The sequence below is a fragment of the Solanum verrucosum genome, unplaced genomic scaffold, assembly GCF_900185275.1.
Source record: "Solanum verrucosum unplaced genomic scaffold, falcon-dt-bn FXZP01000003.1, whole genome shotgun sequence".
Taxonomy (NCBI): Eukaryota; Viridiplantae; Streptophyta; class Magnoliopsida; order Solanales; family Solanaceae; genus Solanum; species Solanum verrucosum.
This window is the reverse complement of record NW_026020120.1, coordinates 1,839,053-1,861,600: the sequence shown is the minus strand read 5'-3', so window position 1 is coordinate 1,861,600 and position 22,548 is coordinate 1,839,053. Positions and strand designations below refer to the sequence as shown.

Sequence of the window (22,548 nt, the reverse complement as noted above, 5' to 3'; positions counted from 1 at the left end):
TGAAAAATAATTTTAGTGTTTGGTTAGTGAATGAAAGACATTTTTTTTTAAAAAAATTATCTTTTATTTTTAGGTAGAAAGTAAAAAATATTTTCTGACTCGAAAATAGCCCCAATAATGGATCTGAGATCCGATTCCAACAACTGAACCATGCCATGATCAATTCGAGTCTCAAGCCCAACACCCAATCTAGGACCCATCATTCGAATTCTGATCTAATCTCGATATTCTAACCGAAACATGTTCCTGATGATTGATTCAGTATCTGACCCCGAGATCAGATCCAAGACCTAATCCCGACTTTCGAATCAAGAGCCAACCCGACACCCCTCCCAAGATTCAACTTTCGACACCTAACACTGACAATGACAGCTGATCTTGATGACACCCGATTCGGGATTGTTAGCCTCTTCAATGTTTATGGATTTTGATCAATAACAATAAATATACTTTCAAGTGCAGAACCAGACGAAATCTATACAACAACATAATCGAATCCCTCAGGATTCAGTTGAGTGAAAATAATCAGAAGGAAGGAAAGCAAGAGATACTCCAAAATCTAGATTGATTGACGAATCTCCAGCAATCAAGGTATATTGACACTGACAAAGCTGGATTGTAAGATATCAAGGTTAACTAATAAGCAATAACTCATGATTTAAGAAATCCGGGAAGGAAGACGCTTCACCAGAGAAGGAAGGACATCTCGAACATATCTAATATGGACATGATCATAATATTCCTCAAATCAGCCTCAATCAAGAAATCCCTACAAATCCTTGATTGAATGAAATTCCCTTGGGTTTTCCTAAAGAAGAGCAAAGGAACCTCACCTATTTAAGCCAACCTTAGAATCATAGAAGGTCATGCACTTCACTTGAAGTTGTACAATTGTCTTCTATTGTCTTTCATAAAAGCATTGTATTCTCTTGAGCATACAATTGAAAAAAAAAGAAGAGAAAGAAAGATCTGAGTGTAGGTTATACGAGTAGAGGTTGTGTCAAAGTAGAAAATCTTATTTTCACATAAGACAGGGTTCTTAGTCGAAATACTTTGTACTATCCAAGTTCTCAACAAGCTCTTAAGGAAACCCTTGAAACCCAAGGGGGCTAGAAGTAGGCACACCGGTGTTTCGAACCAGTATAAAAACTTTCTGAGTCTTTTACTTACTGATTTTATCTTTACCTTATATTGTTATATATATTTACTAATATGTAGGTGAGTCGACTATCCCATACCGAATGTCGACTAGAGGAATTTTTAATTCACCCCCCCCCCCCCTCTCTTGACTTTCAGGGATTTGACCCGATTCAACTCGAGACCCTAGAGTTGGGTCTCGAATTGAGATCAAGGGTCGGATCTCGAATCGAGGATCAAGAGTTGGATCTCGGATTAATATTGAAAATTATTATTGGAGACTTGAGTTAGGACGGAAAGTTGAAGTGTGAGGTTGAAAAAGAATTTTGGAAAATGTTTTTCTTACTTTTTTGAGGTAAGTAATTTTTCTTAAATTTGAGAAAAAGAAATTGATTTGAAAAATATTTTTCAAAATATTTAAGTCAACCAAACATGAAAAAATTAGAAAACATTTTTCAAAAAATATTTCCTTTATACCAAACACGCTTAAAAATTAAAAAGAAAATGAGAAGGGAAGACGTGAATAATGGGGCCAGCTACTGATTCCATTATTATTTATTTTTAAAAATAGCAAGGGCTCCTTTTCTTATTAATTGTATTTTAATAATAAGTCAATGCTTGGACGGAAAATATATCATAAAGAACTCAACAATTGAATAGCAAGATATTGCGGGATACATGGGAAGTTAATAGAGAATAAATGACAAATAGCATCACTTGCACTTGCAGAGGAGACTTTAGCCTATTTTGAAATTGAGTCGATGGACGAACAAAATCAAATCCAAAATATATCAAATTGTAAATCAAGTAAAAAAAAAAAAACTAGTGATTGGTTTAGCTTAGTTGATATTAAATTTTTTTAAAAAACTATACTCGAGTTGGTTTGATTTTAACTTTAAAAAACCAAATCGAGGTCAAATCAATTCAACATTAAATATATAATTTTTTTAAAAATTCTTATAATATAAAAGTATTTACTTTGATATAATTTACAAATATTTCTTATACTTTTAAAGGTTTTTATCTTTTAATATATTATTTCAAGCTTGACTTATAATTTTGAATGATTCAATAAATGTTATAGGTAATAGATTTTAGCAACTCTAATGAAGCTCAAATCAAAATCAGATCAATACTAATGTTAAAAAAAGAGTTAAATACTAAATGACAATAATAACAACACTAAAAAAACAAAAAAGTTGAAGTCTAGATACACGAATATATAAAAGAAGTTAGTAAATTTTAATAAATATTATATTATTTTAAAATTTAATAAATTAATTTTTAAAAACTCTAAAATACTAAATCATCAATTTATATTACGAATATGCGTCTGCAAATACTAATATACTGTTCCTAAAATTTTGTCTCGGCCAATTATCAATCCATACCCATGTGCATATTAAAAACTAGGGAAAATTGTGCATTATAACAGACTATTAATTCAAAATAAATGTTATAGCTATAGTTCCATTTAATTTTAATTCGTAGCAAGCATATTGTCATTCTTGCCTCTCTCCCATGAATCTCATTCGCCTCCCTCTCACTTTTATACAAACATAAATATATAAATTGTGTTTGTGTTTGTATAAAGCGAGAGAGACTATATATACAAATACATTTCTCTCCGTCCTATACACTTATAATTATACATATACAAATCTTCTCTTGCCTAGTTCTCTTTTGTCTTTCTCTCTCTCACTTTATACAAATACAAATACAATGTACAATTTGTGTTTGTATAAAGCGAGAGAGAGATTTGATATACAAATACAAATGTTTTAACTCGATTCAATTGTATACAATTCAAATTTTATGCAGATATACAAAAACAATCATTGATACATATACAAAGTAGTTATATATAAACAATTATCTAACCGATATACAAATTCACCTCTCTCTACTCTCTGCCCTCTCTTGCTCGCCTCTATCCCCTCTCTCCTAATCTCGCTCTCCGCTCTAGCCTAACACAAAGAACATATACATATACAAACACAATTTTTATTGACACGAACGCCCAATTTATACAAATTGATGCGATTTATACAAATCAAATATCTGCGATTTATACAAATCAGATGCTCTATAGCAAATAGATTGCTATGAGTGCAAATAGCAAAAGTGTAGCTATGAGCTAATATGACTTTTATGTTTGCTATTGGTTAATTTATTTAAATTCTACCCAATCTATGTCAATTCTAGCCAATATTTATTCAATTTTAAAATTGCAAATCATTTCCCAATTAATTCAATCCGGATGACCCATCCTGTGACCCATCAATCCGACCCATGCCCAAATTTGATCACAACCGTCCATTTTACCTTATTCTACGATCCAGATAACATCTCGCTTTTGTTTCCCTTTTTTAGCTACTCATACTCTTGAGTGGACCATTTAAATTCTAAATCCACACTTGAAATAATTTAAGAAATATTTATAAAGTATATTACAACAAATATTTGAAGTATAAAATATCTATAAAAATTATATACATGTAAGTTGAATTCATTAGTTCAATTTGATTTTTTTTTTATAGTTAAAATCAAACTAAATCAACTATGATAAAAAAAAAATTCCCTAACCCCAAACTAAATCAAACCACTAGTTAAATCTTCTTTTCGATGTGATTAGAATTATTAGTTTGGTGCAGGTTTTAAAATTTTCTTTGTACATCCTTAAAAAATTAATATCTAAATCATTGTTATGGAACTACATAAAATAAGCAGAATTTTTTAATTTTCTTTGTACACCCTTAAAAAATTAATATCTAAATCATTGTTATGGTAAGAAGAATAAAGTAGGGAGAAGAGAGAAGACTTCTTATTCCTCTTGAATGATATTCAGGGATTGAGGTATATTCATAGATCAATTACGAGGAAGGAAAACTCATTTATTTATAAGGGAAAATTGACTTGATCCCCAAGTAGATCCCTTACTTTTTTCCAAAGAATTTCACATAATAGACATTCACTATAATACAAATATGTTTATAACAATCATAATATCTTGTAATCCTCATACTTTTTAGGGCATCCTTTACTTTTGTCAGCCTAATCTACGATGTAGCCACTGAAATTATGCTCGGACACGGGAAGACAAAATGTTGTTCCTTTCATTTCAAAAAGAATGACCTACTTTCCTTTTTATTGTGTTTGAAAAGGAACGACTCCTTTTCTCTTTTTGGTAACTCTTTAATTTCAACTTTCCACGTGACATGTTTAAGACCACAAAATTAAAAGGCATTTTGATACATTTGATATAAATTTAATTTAGGATCACAAGATTGAAAAATCTTTTTTTTTTTAACTCTATTGACGATATACAATTGAACTTTGTTGCTTTAAGGAAGCTGTATGGCCTTTTGTGAAATGATCTTTCGACCTTGAACTCAAGTAGGCATGTATTTATCGTAAAGAAAGGAATCTTAAGTCTAACTCAACTCGTTCTAAAAAGCTAGTTAAAGAAGAGAGGATTGCTCAAGATCATCCCTTTTTAATCCAATGTGAGACTTTACAACACTCCATGAAGCGTGGGCAATTTAATATGGGGATCCAACATCTGTAAATAAAATTGGATTGAATCCTACTCTAATATCATGTAAAGAAATGAACTTTTAGCTACCTCAAGAGGCAGAGATTACCCAAGACCATCTAACAACACCACTCGTCCCTTGTAGGACTTTTAACATTGTATTGCGAGCAGAAGGCAACATTTGCACAACTTTCCAAAAGAGTTGTTAGTTTTAAAGAGTGGCTTCAAAAAGAGCATATGCTGCAATTTTATGATAGTCATCTCTTAATATATCAATCAACCAGAATTGCTAATAGGGACATCACTAACTTTCTGCCATATTAGATGTAGTGAACTTGGCTTAAATCTAACAAGGTGTTTAACAGATTTTCACACACGTCAACATTGAAGAGCTACTCAAAAACATAATTGTCAAGGCAAACAAACAGGGACATCACTAACTTTTTGCCATAATACATGTAAACTTTTTAAAACTATTGAACATATAACTTCAATTATTCAAGTCCAAGGGTACCTGATACCATATTTTCCTACTACTAGTAGCTGGGAAGAAATAAACATTCTCCACTGCAGAACTTGCTGTGTATTTACCTCTACTATCATCAGACCACAAGCCAAAGATGGTGTGTACGTTCAGGCATGTCTGCTATGCTACCTCATCTTCTTTGGACGGGTTTGTAAAGCACGACCGTAACATATTTTGAGCGAAAACGGTGTGTTACACCAAGTGCTACAACTGACCTCGGGACTTCTCCGTTCTCAATATACAGATGGTTTAGCACCGCGTTCTGTGGCAACGGGAGGGAGGTTGATTCATCTCTTGTTGCTGGGTGGTTTAGCAAGGTATGATGCAAATATGGCGGTACCATCGGTGGTTCCCTTCCTTCATCTAAATGCCCAGGATACACATTGTTGTAACTTGCATCGGGTGATCTTGGAACTTCAAAGCCCATGACAGTGGGTTCATCCTGTGTGCATAACTTAGATTTAGGCTAAGTCAAAAACATGCCAGAGCTATCACCTATCAGTTACTACAAGAATTTATGACTTACATGATCTTCACCATATGGATGAGGGTGGTTCATGTTGCTTCAAAAACAAACAGCACGGTCTAGCTAATAAGATGAAAGTTTTGAGCAGATAAAACTTTCCCAAGTTAACCTGAAAATAAAACATATCCTATTGTAAACAAGAAATAGAACCAATTTCGGGATTAGGCACTGCATGAAAAATCTCTTAGATGCGCATATTCCACTGGCGGGACAATTAGGACATGGCCATGACTCATAAGGGTCTTTATGAATCAAAATACTATATTATCACAAGCTATTTGTATGACGTCTCTCCAATTATTAAAGCAGGTATACATAGAAGTGCTAAAATAGAATCCGTATTGCTCATAAGATAAACTCACCAAATGATAAATGATGTCTGCAACTTAGATTAAACATCATGATATTAACAATACAGATATCTTAAGCAGAACTGATGAGAAAAACAAATTTAAGTGAAATATAGTAGGAAAGGGTGGCCCAGTGGTTTGGGCTTGAGACTTCCACGTTGGAGGTCTCAAGTTTGAAACCCCTTGCCAGCGAAAGCAAGGGGTTTGCCTTTTGGGTCGAGCTCGTCATACCGGGCTTGCCTAGTGCGGGTTACCTCTCCTATATGATTTGCGAGCTATTGCATAGGAGCGAGGGTTTTACCCTGTGCACACCCAAAGGGTAGCGGCTGCGGGTTTCCCTTGTCATAAAAAAAAATGTCAGATAAGCATACGTGAGATGGAAGACAATCGTCTATTCAGTGATAATTGCAATTTGAGAGGACAAAGTTCTGCGGGCTCAAGCTCCACGACATTGGATTACTCTCTAATCGAATAAGATCAAGTTAAGAACTAAATTAATTACGGATTAAAGACTAATAAGTTGATTTCTTTTTGAGAACACTATAATTTCATCGCCAAATCCAGGAATAAATATAAAATAACAAATTCAGGTAAGTTTCAGATGTGGTTAAATGAAAACAGTAGAAGAAATGAATTTTAATAGCAAAAAGATAATGGAAAATGAGAATTTCTATTGAATGACATTAATAATTTGGATTACATTATCTTAAAGTAGACTTAGTTAAAATGTGTAGATATTTATTAAATCAGATAAATTGGAGCAAAACTATATTCCCTGTTACACTTTAAAAATTAGTTAATGCTAATAGCCTGTGCTGGACTAAGATGTTTCATCGAGCTTATTCCACTATATTTTTGTACACCAACTTATACTAAATAAAATATAGACCTCACAACAAGTTTGTTGAATCCAGAAATTATATAGACGATTAACACCCATCTGACCTCATTATTGAGATCGGCAATGGCACCATCTTTTGCCATAACATGGTGACATCTATTAATAGAATTAACGAAGTAGATCCTGGAAAACCAGACTCAAGCTTGACTCTCTGTTTAGGGGACTAATCCAAGCGTGACTGAGTTTCCAACCCTACACACTTAGCAGTGAGCTAAGTACCATCACTACCCATACTTTAGCAGGTTCGCTAACAATATTCTTCATAAAAACCATAACCGAACCATTTTCATTCCTCCTCACCGCTAAGCAAAAAGGTGGGCAACCATGTCAACATTGGAACAAATAGTGATCATTGAAGGAGTAATCTTACAATATGAAAGGAAACTACGCTTGCAAAAGGAATGGTAGGAACTTCTATCAGAGCATTAATTATGCATAGTCTCGTTAGGTTGAGGTTTTTCTGGAGGTTGGTATTAGTATATAATTAAAGCTACAGAATATTATCGTGAAACAAGTATGAGATATGGAACCTGAAATCTGAGTAGGAATCAGTAACAACCTAGAAAGAGATTCTCATTGGGTCCCTAGGGAGGTGGACTAGATCTTCGATATCATTTTTTGGAAGGCACTTTCACCCAGTCAAAGTAGATTATGTGTAGCTAGATTTATCCGGTACTTGTGTTGGTGAGAGGTTGCAGGTACCTAATAGAATAGTTGAGGTGTGCACAAGACAACTCAGACACCGTAGCTATCAAAAGAAACAAAAGGGTAGGGTAGGTGTAGTCGACCTCCAATTTCCAACATCCCTGCACTGAATAGGCATTTTTCCCTTTTAAATGGTCTTTCTTTAAGATATAGGGTAACTACAATGAAGAAAGTTAAACTTGACCTCCTTTCTCCAAAAGCACCATTCTCTAATCCTAAAAAGGAACTACTTCTATTGAAGAGACGAGTAGGTAACTGTTTCATGATCAGTATTGAGCACACCCTTTAGATCACAAAGATATAGGGGAGATCTATTAATATTCATATTTTCACAATTCTACATAAATGTAGAGGCAGTGCTCTATTTCATTAGCTATTTACATAGTCAGTGAGGACTAATTTTTTGGTTGCAACTGTTCAAAAACACCAGCAATCACTTGATTTTGGTGTTATATAAAAATTACCTCATTAAGAAAATAGAAAATTTCCCACCAGTTTATCCCCCACCCAAAATCCAAACAAAACAAAACAACAGAATAGGCAGAGAAAGCTACCATCATCAATTTGTCATAATAAGTCATCAAAAGTAAGCATTACAGTGCACCTCGTTATTTAGGTATTAAGCCAAAGCTTCTTATCTCTTAATCGAAAAATCCATCCTGACCCAAGGTTTTGTTCACTCTAATATATCAACTTTGCTAACATACCGAGGGTCAAATCTTCAATACACTTGAAGAACATACTGGAAATCTCCTAAATTTCTTGTAAAATGCATAGGCTGTCATGGTCAAAGCTGCAAACTGCAAGTAAATTTGATTTGACATGTTGTGATGTATGGGTTCTAGTTGTACCTTCGCAAATAAATATATAATATTTTCTTTACAATACTCAAAAAGTGGAAAAGGCACCTAGTCCAGATGGATTCACAATGGGGGTTTTCAGAGAATGTTGCGAAACACTCAGAGAAGACTTGATGCAAACAATTCACAAATTTCACCAAAATAAGTTCTTTGAGAAACATTTCGATGCTACTTTTATTGCTGTGATTCCAAGGAAAAATTATGCAGAAGAGTTAAAAGATTTCAGACCAATAAGCTTAATAGGTGGAGTTCACAAGATTAGAATCTAAAGTCATTACAGAGAGATTGAACACAGTAAGGGGAAAATTAGTTGATGCTCATCAAATGGCCTTTCTGAGGGGAAGACAGATTATGAAATGTTGTTCTGGCAAATGAGTTGGGGGATCTAGAACTAAATCTGATAAGCCAGGGGTTCTATGCGAGTTGGATACTGAAAAACTCTATGACCATGTTAATTGGGGGTTTCTTTTGAAAATACTCAAGGATATCGGATTTGGTGATAAATGGGATTAAATGGATAAAGTTTTGCAATTTCAGTATTGAATTCTCTGTTTTGATGAATGGTAATCCTGTACGTTTCTTCCAATCTCAAAGGAGGCTTAGACAGGGTGACCCAATGTCACCTTTTCAATTTCTTCGAGCAATGAAGGGCCTAAATCAAATGATTAGGACAGCTAAGTCTAATGGCTGGATTAGAGGTTTTGGAGTCCTAACAGAAGTTGGTGTTGCTGGTGAAACTTCTCATTTGTTATATGCAGATGATTCTCTTGTGTTTTGTGAAGCTGAGGTGGATCAGATCAGACACCTTAGGGAAATCTTGTCTATTTTTTAAGCTCTTTCTGGCTTAAGGGTTAACTGGAACAAAAGGTCTTTATATCAAGTAAACCAAGTAATAAATCTACAGAGTTTTGCAAAGAATCTAGGTTGTCAGGTGGGGACTCTTCCAACAAAGTACTTGGGGATACCTTTGGGGGCAAAGAGAAAATCAGTGGATAGCTGGAATGAGGTTATTGAGAGATGTGACAAGAAGCTTGGCAAGGTGAAAAGCCCAATATTTATCCTTAGGGAGAAGATTGATACTAATTGACTCAGTATTGGATGCTCTTCCCAATTGTATGATAGTTGTCTTCCCAATTCCTAGGGGGTAGAAAAGAAGTTAGACAAGCTAAGGAGTAACACGGAAAACAGAAGCATCAGTCAGTCTGGTGAAATGGGAAGTCCTAACTCTTAGCAAGAAGCAAGGTTGTAGGGGAATAAAGCTTCTGAAATTACACAATAAAAGTCTTTTACAAAAGTGGTTATGGAGGTTTTAAGCAGAGATGACATTATGGAGACACTTTGTCGCACAGTAATATGGAATGAATAATGAGTTGATTACAAATGAAGCTCCCATGGTAGTAGTGTCCGGAAAAACCATTAGGAATCAGTAGCGTGAATTCTGGGGAAGTGTGGAGATCAAAGTGGGTAATGGAAGAAACACAATTTGTTTTCTGATGACTGTGGTGTCCGGGCCGAAGAAACACTAAATTTTGGAGAGGACCACTCGATTAGACTAAATAGCTTAAAGTCCACCTTTCCTAATATATACTCAATTATCCTTCAAAACCATGGTAGATAAACCATATTTGGAATCAACATGGTTGAGATTTGATCTTCAAAGGAGCTTTAAATGATTGGGAAATTGAGGGTTTTACCTTTCTGCTTCAGCAACTGACCACTTTTGGTGGCACTACTAAGTTTCCAGAAAAGTTTAAATGAAGGTCAAATAGCAGATGGAAATTCACAATTAAGTCTGTACTGAAATTTGAATCATAGAACTCATCAAAATGTGCCCTGGTCCTGAAAGCTTATTTGGAGAGTCAAAATTTCAGTAAGGGTTTCTTGATTTGAGTGGTTGGTTGTCAGGAAAGCATGCCACTCAAGAAAAGTTACTGAGAAGAGGTCTTCAAATTTGTTCAATGGGCCTACTATGTGGTCAGGAAAGTGTAACTAATGAGCACCATTTTCTACATTGTAAGACAACTATAAATTTGTGGCACATGTTCTTTTGTATATTATGGATAAATTGAGCTATGTTCAGTTCCATAGTGAAACTTCTGAGCAGCCGGAGAAATGTGGGGAGAAGAAATAGTGAGGAGTACTGGTGGAAGATCACTCCTACTTGTATATGGTAGATAGTTGGAAAGAAAAGAACAAAAGACATTCTGAAGACACTACCAATCCCATCCAGAAAATTAGGACAAATAATTTCCTCTATTTTAATTAGCATTCTTCACTTGGTAGATACCGCTTTCTTTGGATGACCAATAAATCTGTTCGGGCCAACCCTTATAGCATTCGAAACTCGGTAATAAAGGGGCACCCTCTACCCTTCCCAACTTATATACTAGGTTTAATTGGCATGAAGCAGGACTCAAAACCATGACCTTAGTCACAAGTCCCTCACCCTTTGCCACTTTGACTAAACCCTTGGGTCAACTTGACAGTTACTTTTTGGTGCTCGTTCTAATTCAGAGGTTCAACAACAACATACCCAGTGCAGTCCCACAAGTGGGGTCTGGGGAGGGTAAGATGTATGCAGACCTTACCCCTACCTTTGCGAGGTAGAGAGGTTGTTTCTGATAGACCCTCGGCTTAAATTCAGAGGTTCAAAGATAATACTTATGAACAGTATCAATTTGAAAGTGGACTTCATCTGGGAAAAGCCAAAACAAACAATGGAAGTAAAGGTAAAGGAAAAGGAAGAAGGAAAAAAAGGGACACAAGGAGTAGCAACAAAAAGAATAACTAGTAGAAGACACCAACAAAAACAGCATACCTATTGTTATCCCACAAGTGGGGTCTAGGGAGGGTGGTTGTGTGTATGCTGACCTTACCCCTACTTTGTGAAAGTAGAGAGGTTGCTTCCAATTGACACAGTTCAACCAATTCACCTTACATGGAAGTGGATAGCTCAGCAAAAGAGTTGCTTACCAAACATCTTGAAATCTTTGATCTCCCGGAAAACCTCAGACTCCCCTCTAAATGACCACTAAGTTGTTTCCTCACTCACTATATCTTGAAGATAGATAATTTGCAGACAATGATCCATATTTATATTCAAGTAGCTACTGATGCACTCTATTCATGCAGAGTAATATGCGTACACGTCTCAGAGGCCACCGCTCATTAGACACATATTACCAATATTGACAACTGGTTTTGGAAGCATCCGGAAGCATGTGAACAACGTTCAAATCCAGACAATTCTAGTAACAACTATGTACTGTTATATTTGTTCTATTCTGCTTTCCACTTTAACCATTAAAATAAATTTATCTTTCGATTACAGACATATTTGGCCTAACTACTATTTAGGACACAAGTTCTCATTCCAGAATTGTTTTAAGCAAATGGTAGTCTAACATCAAGCTAACTAGAATATACATAACAGTGGGTAGCAACTTCACGCCAGCTTTAAGAAGTCCAGAAAGATTATGTGGACAAAGAGCTTTATTTGAATTAGAATCTGATTCAACCTAACCTCTGATGAAAATGATCTAGAATTAAATGCAAGATCCAAAGCCTCAACAAGAGAATTAACTTCACCTACATGAGCCTTGAACACTTGGCCAAAGTCCCCGATTAAGGAGGAGGATTGAGGTAGGTTGATGGAGTGAGAATACATTGTACGGTAAAAAGGGGGGATTCACATTACACATAGTTTAATGCTTAGGCCTTGCCGTCATATATGTTCCAAGATCTATGAGTCCGTACTACAACTAATAGAGGTAATAATACTGTTGCTTTCAAAATAAACTATTCTTTGCCATCTATCTTTAGCTCTAAATGGCATTTCCTACTCCTAAGAAGATAATTAAGAAAGAAGGGTCCATTTAAGGAAATTCATATTGATTACCTAATTTCAGCTACTTTCAAGGAACACACCGAAACTAGAGTCCAAGCTTTAGTCAGTAGGGGCCTACTTCTCTTTTCTAACCGCATCACTTGATTTGAGGGAAACCAAGCTAAGTGCCTAGAATATGAGAAGCTATCTACTTCGATCAACTGGCGAAAGATTTTCATAGAACGAAATTGTTGGTGCTTGATATAGTAAATTTTTTGGTAGTGATTCCACTTTCCTCTGTAGGAACTTTAATAAATCCTCTAGAACATTTAATTTAATGGACAGGCTCGTGGAGAGAAATGCTCCCTATATCAACCGGAACGAACAGAAATACATAGGATTTATATAGCAAACCCCAACTAACGAAGGATTAAAGGGTAGGTAATTGATTGAATTAACCATTTGTTCCCTAAAGAAATAAGAAACCTCATTGCAAGCACATAAATTTCTCATAATTGAAAGCTCATAACTTTACACTAATGAAATTGTAGCTCCATCTACTCCATAAATGTTAAATATGTAAATTCAAGATTTCATGGTTTAGTTAACAGAAAATTATAAATTCGAAAAACCGAAAACATACCTAATTCAGCTGCAATGATCTAATAAACTTTCCCAGAAAGCCCTCGTCTTGAGAAAACAAATAATGGCAAGGAATAACAATCAAATGCTAAATGAATCCCAGCAGAACCAGAAAAGCATCTGCAAGAAAAACCCAACAAATTAAACTGTGAAGAACAACTATTTATACAAACTAAAACTTTGATTTACAAGCAAAAATGAATCCAATCAAGAATTTTGTAAGAAGATAGGAGAAAAGGACCAATATTCACCTGAGATTGGGTAAAGTGGAAAAAAAGCGCACAAAGATATCAAATAGCTATGGAGGAAAATGAAGGTGAATGTCAATTTGTTACTTAGAAAATTTCGCCGAACAATCAAAATTTCAAATGAATTATGTTTAAGGAAAGAATATGATGTCTCATTACTTCAAAAAATGGTTGTACTCTCAACAAATTAATAAAACCCTCTTCTTCTTTTTATATTCTTTTTAAAAAAAAAAAGTGAGGTAGAAAAAGGGGAAATTGGTGAGGTGCTACTAATGGCCCGTTTGGCCATGCGATATGGTATCATGATATGGAATCATGAGATGAAATTGAAGGTTTGTTTGGACATGTGATATTGAATTTTTGTGTTGTATATTTTCTCATAAACATAAAAATTCCATAAGTTGTAAAACTATTAAAATAGCCCAAATTGTTTATTCAATCTTATCAAATAAACAAAAATTATAAAATCGCATAATAAATTATTACAAAGTTATTTGTTCTTCAGTTAAATAATTGTTTCATCTAACTTTAATTTAATTAAAAAAATTAAACATAAATTGTACTTGATATACTCATATCTCTCAACTAATCTTACAAATAACCTATAAAGTAGAAAAAAAACATACATTAGTGAGTAAATATTAACTTAGAAGTGAGATAAAAATTAACAAACATCACTAACTTCTAACTATTTACAAGAAAAATCAATAGTTAAATATTATTGAATAACAAAATTTTAAAAAGTTACCACAAGTTTGAGTCAAAAACACTTCTAATAAAATTTAATCAAAAAATTTATAACTAGTCTACTTGACTAAATATTAATAACTAATTGATCAAATTTTCCCAAGTCCTCAATCAATTGGACTTGATATCCTTCAGTCATGTGAAGGAACATTTTACAAATAAGAAAGTGCGGCACCACCAATGAAAATTGTCTTTTATCAATAATATGCTTAGTCATAAGATTAAGACGTTTTTTTTTATTATGAAAAATCAAAAAAGTATTACTCCCTTCGTTCTCATTTATATTCACCAAATGAATTTCTACTTTATCATTTATATTTACCAAATTTATATCTACTAGTATGTTTCTTACCGTGTTTCTTATTATCCATAGCTCTGATACCAAATTTAAAGTGATAATAAATTTTATATTGGTGAGAATAATAAATTTTAAAAAGTAATGATGTGATTATAAATTTTATTTACATATGAAACAAATGATTAGTAGATATAAATGTGGGGTTGTTTTAACAAAATATAAACTCATGGATCAATTATTGTATTAAAATATCTCAAATCATGATATGGAATCACATGGTGATTCCATATCATGGTTTTTGGAGAATATGGTATCACCTCTCATGATATGGAATCATGAGATGGAATCAGCGTAAAATCGCATGTCCAAACGCTGATTCCATCTCACGACACCATATCATGATATGGTATCGCATGGCCAAACGCCTACTAAGTAACACCAATAATATTCTCCAATAAATTATGCAATGGGACACCTTTAATCCTCTAAATATTCAAATTTTTAAAGTTTGATCTAGAAATGTCTATAAGTAATAATAAGGACATTTATCAAACTATTAAAAGAGAATAATTTTGTTCAATTTTATATAATTTAAGATTATTTTTTTTCCTTATTTATTTTTAAGTTGGTGGATATGTTTTGTTTATCATATATGGGTAACATTAATGAGTGCTTTATATGTCTTGATCAGTGTTTTAAAAGACATTTTTGGGGTGATCCTTGAGACGAAGTGTAGTAAAAATCCACAACAATAATTTGTGCTGGCAAAAGTGTTGTGAGACATAAGCCCCGTCAATTTGGACGCATGTTTACGTATATACAACGTGTTTTTATTTTGGAGTGTAAGCCCAAAAAACCTTTTCTAATTAAATTAGAATTGCCAAATATAAATTAATAAGAAAATCACAATTCAACTTGTCATTGAAATTTTAAATGTTAACAAACATAAAAATCTAAATATTTTGTTCTTAGCCTTAATTTTTATTGTTTCTCTTTGTCTTTCACCAGATAAAAAGGAAAAATGATCAACACGCAAATTACAAAGTAAAAATGTATCATTATTCATTATTTACTCTGATTTGATTCTTTTGATGCAGTTTCTTCTACTTAATTTTTTTAAGAAGTCAGATTATTGTTTATAGATGAGTAATTCTGATTATTTATTTTAGTGAAGTTAATTAACATTTTAAGATAAAGCACTTCTATATACATTTACACTTATTTTATATATTTATTTATTTTTGAAATTTCTATATACATTTGCATTTATTTTATATTTTCTTCAAATTTCTACGTAATTTAATATTTTATTATATTAATTTATAAAATATGAAAAATTAAAGATTCATCATACTTACGCTTCACCTCATATTAGGTTAAACGACTTGTCTCGCGCCCGTACCTTTTAAAATATTGATCTTGTTTGGCTTGCAACAACAAATCAATAATGTTATGATTTTAGAGTGCTTATCTAACCTCTATATTAGTTTCTCTAAAAGTTAATATGGCATATGTTGGACAAATTATGCACATATTTTGTCAAATATCTCTTCCTTCAGTAAGTAATTACTAAATTATCATACTGGATTAAACTTTGCAAATTTAGTATTTAATATCTACTTTCAATTACTGATTAGTGAAATATAAGAACCTAACTTGAAAATTTTGAATTGAATACCAAATGTTCATCCCTAGGAAAAATACAAAGATTGCACGATGTAATAGTCCAAATAAATCACTTATAATACAATTAACTTTATTGAGCCATCTAATACCCTTATTCATTTTTGAAGTAAATTCCCTCTGAGGAGCATTTTGCTCAATATTTTTGACACGTATTTTCCCATTTTATAAGCATCAAACAAAAAGTAAATAACTTCCAACAGAAAAAAGGATTCTCTCCCACCAAATTTAAAATGATCTTTTCTATCAGACAAGCACAAAAAAAAATTCTAATTTAATCACCCTTAAATTTTGACGAATCAGACACAAATCTTTATTAAGCTCAGATCATTGCAAGCAAAGGTAAATAAAATTCTGCCTTATTTTGCTTGTTTGGTAACTTCATCTATTTTGTTATTTATGAAGTATTGTTTTGTTAAATTTCAATTTTTATCCTTTTGTTTTTTCCAAAATCATGTTCCAATTTTTTAATTTTTTTTTTTGAAGATGAATTGTCTTTGATTTGCTTTTCTATGGATAATGAATCTTACTATTCTTTTTATGTGGCCAAATCTAACTTTGGGCAGGGAGTAACTACAATGCCTTTGAAAAGCTTGAGTAGGTTTTGTACGAAAAGGCATGATTTGAAATAAGAAGTATGATATAACTATGAGTATGTGTTACCTCTAATGATACCTTAAGGAACCTTAGTAAAAGATGTTGAGTGTGTCCTATAATATTTCAAACCCTTAAATTTAGTTAAGCTATTTCATTTTATTATTTGTAATTTTTTACAAGTCAATAAAGGATTACTCATGCTAATAAACCCGTATGAGCCAAATCATCCATTTTTATCATAATTCTAATGAGTCACTAGATTACTAACTAATGGAAAGATAATATGAATATTATGATAATTTGAATGGGTAAGAAGAAGGTAAATTAGACGAAATAATCAATAGTCTAGTTATAGAAGTTCCGACTCAGACTGAGACTCAATCTCAATCTAGATATCTTCATTTTCTTCTTGGGAAAGGTAGGATCAACATCTAAAATTACATATTTTTAGTGATAGCACGCCTTGATAATAATATGGATAGTGAAAGACTTTAAGCTTAGAAGTTAGAAAGACAGAAGGATTGATTATTGCGAGAGAAGAAGACAAACTCGAATATTTGATAACTGAAACATTATTTAATAGTAAAATAAACAATATCAATTAAGAAGAAAAAGAAAAGGAGGGATCAAAGAAATTGAAGCTATGGTTCTGTCACAATCCAAAAATGGACGTGATGACACTTATCTATTTTCACCAAGACAAGGCAGCCTCAAACCCAACGAAACGAAAGAAAAATGGAAAGATAAAGCAAGAGCGAGATAAGAGCGGAAAAACTTATTCTTTCTACTAACACCCCAAAACCTGGTTGTCACGTGTACAAGCCTCTAATACAAAAGTACGGAAATGAAATAATTACATAGTCTAAAGTCTTTGTTTCTCAAATAGAACAAATCATAATACAAAGGAAAAAAAGGTCTGCCGAGATGACAAGCAACTACCTCTCAATAGTCCTTTTACAAGCCTCGAAAAGTAGGAGAAGAAGGACGATCACACAGAAATGGGCTCGGAACCTACACAAGTGTAGAAGCAAGGGGTGAGTATCAAAACTACGTTACCCAACAAGCAACCTACTAAAAAGCAGCTAGCTAGAAATCGAATACTCCTTTCATCCCAACCAGACCTCCTCAAACTACAACCTGCACAAAAATCAACCCTACATAACAATTATACTATACACAACTCATAAGGCTCAATAATTATAGTTCAACGGTCACAATTCAATAACCAACATGAATCAACTAAGTCAACCTGAATATCAAGTAGATAAATCACACACAACGAGTGCATCAATCGCAGTTAACAAGCAAGTCACACATAATCATCAAAATACATCAAATCACAATACTCAATCTCTCACCGAAAACATTTCTCATCGGCACAATGTCACTAGCCGGAGCCATTTTTCTTTGAATTTATATCAAATCACTAGCAGGAAATGACCTTGGCATCACAAACACTTACAAAAAATGACCTTAACATCATTGCACTTGCAAGCAATAACCTCGACATCATAAACACTTGTCGAAAATGGCCTCGGCATCATACCACCTACCGGCAATGACCTCGGCAGCATAACTCTCACATGTCTCATCAACGTGTTCAACAATCAATGCACACAAGAAATATCACACCACATGGAAGAGACAACATTTTATATAATTCAAGTCCACATTCATGCTATCAAACATTTCATCAATCAATCAATAAGGGCCACAACAAGACAATTCACATCATCATGATCATCACATAGCCTTTTCATTTCAACCATTTTTATTCATTAAGATTTATCAAGTGGAAAATTAACCCTTCACCTCATCCTCATTACTCTCAATACACAAACAATGAAGGGAATATACAAATTCTACTAGAATACAAGGTTTAGGAGATCACTTGCCTCAATGCAATTAATTAATCACTCCAAGAGTTAAGTCTTCCCCTTCCGACAAATGTCCAAAGCCACACAATCTATAACAATCAATTATTCATAATAAATTTCCGAAAAAAACAATACGCATATCAATTTCCTTGAAAAATGAGCCAATCAACTCAAACCCCAATTCCAAAAACAAGGTTTGAATCCGAAACAACACTTGAAAAAATTATTCAAGGCCTTAGGAACTCATTGGTGAAAATCATTTTGAAAAAGGACTCAAAATCAATTCTCAATCTCCATTTTAGTTTAGAAATTGAGTTCTTGAAAAATCTTGTCATTTACCAATCGAAATCCCAAATTTTGATGTTTAAATCCATAAATATCAAAGTGAAATGAAGTTTTAGGATCATAAAAGCTTACCCAAATGATTTTTCACAAGAAATCCTTTCAAACAATTGCCTTCAAGGGTTTCCTTAGCTCAAAAATGGAAAATGAGACTTAAAAATCTGAAAATGAGACTTAACCCCCCTTTGATGTCGCTTTTGCAACCATGAGTTCACAAAAGAGAACCACGTGAAAGGCATGACCAATATTTAAAAATTTAAGACTTAAATAAGAAATGAAATGTGAATCATGAAATATGATCAAATACATTAACATGAAGGATATAAGGAAAACTTTGAAGAAACGCAGTTATTTTGTGGGATATTAACTTTAACCGATAATAAAACCATGAGGGCTATATCATAAAATCAGGTATATCCCTCATACCGAAAGAAGGGGAATTACTTGCCAAGGTAGAATATGTACATATCATCTTTTGCTAAGTGGATCCACTAGCTAGGTCATTTAAGACAATCCTACGGGGGAACATAGTTTGGGACTGGAAGTTGCTACTGGAGACTATCCTATATGAGGCTCCACCTCAAATCCCTCTTGGTGCTAAGTCAAAATCCCAATAGAATAGGTAAAAGTCAAATATCAATATAACATAAGAAAGACAATGATCTATACCAATCCACATCTTAAAGATCAAAACATAGAATAACTCCTTAAAACACAATTCATGCATAGGTGAGAAAACATTTCACCTATGTGAATTCATATGTGAGAAATACTTTTCACAATCATGATCATATTCATATGTGAGAAAAAATTTCACAATAACATTAATACTTTCATAAAAACTACCCTATCATCATAAACATCATTTTCATAAGACATCCATAATTCTTCAAAATTCATAGTTCATGGGTTCATCAAAGGTTCGTACTTGAAAATCATAAATTAGGCATGGGTCAGCCTAATTTTAACTAAATATCATGTATTAACATTAAATCATGCATTAGAAGACTTAATCAACAATACTAAATCATAATTTGATGAAACCCATAATGATTGAATTGAAACCCTAACTTGATTATTTGAAATTGAATTGAGAAATTGGAAACCTTGGGGACCCAAGGAGGAATGGACTCCACGGGTGAATACCCACATACCTTGATACTCAAATCCCGCAAAAAAAAGAAGGTGAATTGGAGACTTGGATTGGATCCTAGAGTCTTCTTTTTCTTCATTAGGTTGAGAGGAAATTAGGGAGTGAATTTGGTTAGATTTTGGGGAATTAGGAGAATGGGGTTGAAGTGGGTAGTTTTAGGAATTAAAAGCTTCATATAGGGCTTAGGGTAGAAGATAAAATGACATAGTATTGGTTTAAAACAATTAGGAAAAGACCCTAAATCCCTTGAAAATTAACTATCGGACTCGATCTACGATTGTGACCTTTCTACGGTACGTACTAGTCAACCGTAGACCATGTACTGGAACATGAAATAACTTAACTTTTTACGAGACCATTCTACGGTCCTTAGGACTTTCTACGGTCCGTAGACCCTAACCCTAAGATTTAAATTTTGGCCTTAAAATTTCGCTAAGTCTGGATTGTTTCTATGGACCCTATCTACGACTCATAAATTGATTGAAAAACCGTCTTAGTGAACCATAGAAAAGGTATTGGGACTTGATTTCAATAAATTATTTCCCCTCTTTCTGTGGGTGCCATCTACGGCCCGTATGAGGACCCGTAGAACCTGCCTACAACTCAGAAACCCTTTTTTCTTTCTTTACCAAATTCTGAGGTGTTACACCATACATATTTTGAAAGGCCATCTTCGGAATGTCATCCTCCTTCACCCTCAACTGGTGATAACCTAGCCGGAGGTCAATCTTAGAGAAGTAGCTTGCACCTTGGAGTTGATCAAAAAAATCATTTATCCTTGGAAGAGGATACATATTCTTAATGGTAACCTTTCTCAATTTTTGGTAGTCAAACACATGTAAACTGAACCATCTTTCTTACGAACAAACAAAACTGGAGCACCTCATGGAGAAATATTCGTCCAGATGAAACCCTTATCCAACAAATCTTTCAATTGCCCCTTAAATTCCTTAAGTTATGTTGGAGACATTTGGTAAGGAGGAATAGAGATAGGTTGTTTATCTGGGAGAAGGTCAATACCAAAGTCTATTTCCTTTTTGGGAGGAACACTGGGTAAATCATCGGGAAACACTTCCAAAAACTCATTTACAGTGGGGACTGACTCAAGAATAGGGGTTTCAAAATTTGTATCCTTAATTCGAACAAGATGATATATGCAACCCTTAGAAATCATTTTTCTAGCCTTAAGACAAGAAACACATAGAGTTTACCGCTTTCAACTCTAGGACATGCTCATTTGGAAACTAAAACTTGACCATTCTCAACAAAAGTATAACAAGAATAGAGTCAATCCATACCAATAATATCATCAAAATCTAACATATCAAGCTCTACAATATCAACATAAGTGACTCTATGGGATATGGAGAAGGGACAACTTCTATAGACTGTGTTAGCCACAATAGATTCACCAATAGTAGTAGAGATAGAAAAAAGGTCTAACAACACATCCAGAAGATCATCAAACCTCATATCCACATATGGCGTCACAAAGAAAAGGTAGCACCGGGATCAAGCAAAGCATAAAGATCAAGATAAAAGACTTTTAACATACCGATAACCGCATCAAGAGAACCCTCTTGATCATGTCGAGTTTGAAGTGCATAAAATCAGTTTTGCTTTGGAGAACTTGAACCCGAACCCGAACCACTAGGCGGAGCTTTCCTACTATATTTTACCTTGTCGACCCTTGCTGGAAAATCTCTCAAGCGGTGGCCACTTTTACCACTGCTAAAACATTTATCCGTACCCTTTAAAAATTTCCTCGAATGACTCTTGCCACACTTTTGGCATGCAGGAACCAAAGATCCATTAACACCACTATTTCCTCCTTGAGGCTTAGGGTTAGACACCCTTTCTTTGTTGAACTTACGAGCAAGAGCATTGAAGGAACCTTGACCGGAAAACCTTTGTCAGTTATTAGAACTACCATGTCCATCGGACCTTGAATGTAAAAAATCACCATCACCAGTCTGCCCTATTTGGCGCCCTAGACCTTGCCTTAAGATTCTCCTCTTCAATTTGTTGAGCATGAATCATTAAACGAGAAATGTCCATTTCCTTAATAAGCATAGCAGTACAACATTCATTAACCACCATTTCAGACACTCCCAAAACAAACTTGCTCATCTTTGCCGTAGGATCGACAACCATAGTAGGAGCATATCTTGACAATTGTATGAACTTCAAGACATACTCCCTCACACTCATATTTTCTTAACAAAGAGGTTAATAAATTCAAGTACCTTTGTCGCCCTCATCTCAAGGGGAAAAAATCTATCAAGAAAAGTGACCTTAAACTTCTCCCAATCAAGAGGACATGTATCAACCACCCTCTCTTTGTCACGACCCAGGGGTACCTCTAGATTTAACAAGGCACATAGAACCCCGAAAGGCACCATGTAAGACACTTAGCATATCATAACATAAGCATAAAACAATAAAGAGTAAAAAAACATTTCAAGTAAAAAATTTCATAAAGGAAAGTGGAAGTGTGGACTTGTCTCAAGTTAGCCATCTATTACAATACTTGAAAGAAATAGGGTCACAACCCATACAACATAGTTTGGAAAGGAAATACAAGAAATGAAAGTA

At 33.9% G+C, this 22,548-nt stretch overlaps 2 protein-coding genes across 4 annotated transcripts; one reads left to right on the top strand and one right to left on the bottom strand.

Moving 5' to 3' along the window:
- Positions 1-5,077: 5,077 nt before the first annotated feature.
- On the bottom strand, positions 5,078-13,430 carry LOC125825718 (SNF1-related protein kinase regulatory subunit beta-3). 3 transcript variants are annotated; one of them, XM_049505030.1, is made up of 4 exons: positions 13,260-13,430; positions 13,010-13,128; positions 5,725-5,833; positions 5,078-5,652 (listed from the first exon to the last, which is right to left on the bottom strand). In XM_049505030.1, the coding sequence occupies exons 3-4, from the start codon at positions 5,755-5,757 to the stop codon at positions 5,329-5,331; spliced, it is 357 nt and encodes a 118-aa protein (XP_049360987.1). In that variant the 5' UTR covers positions 5,758-5,833; positions 13,010-13,128; positions 13,260-13,430; the 3' UTR covers positions 5,078-5,328. The 3 variants fall into 3 exon arrangements, with proteins under 3 accessions (XP_049360987.1, XP_049360988.1, XP_049360989.1); XM_049505031.1 differs by having other exon boundaries at positions 13,250-13,267; XM_049505032.1 differs by lacking the exon at positions 13,260-13,430 and having other exon boundaries at positions 5,078-5,640; positions 13,010-13,231.
- Positions 8,464-9,771, top strand: LOC125825747 (uncharacterized). Its single transcript, XM_049505058.1, has 4 exons — positions 8,464-8,486; positions 9,078-9,327; positions 9,445-9,579; positions 9,682-9,771. The coding sequence occupies exons 1-4, from the start codon at positions 8,464-8,466 to the stop codon at positions 9,769-9,771; spliced, it is 498 nt and encodes a 165-aa protein (XP_049361015.1).
- Positions 13,431-22,548: the final 9,118 nt, after the last annotated feature.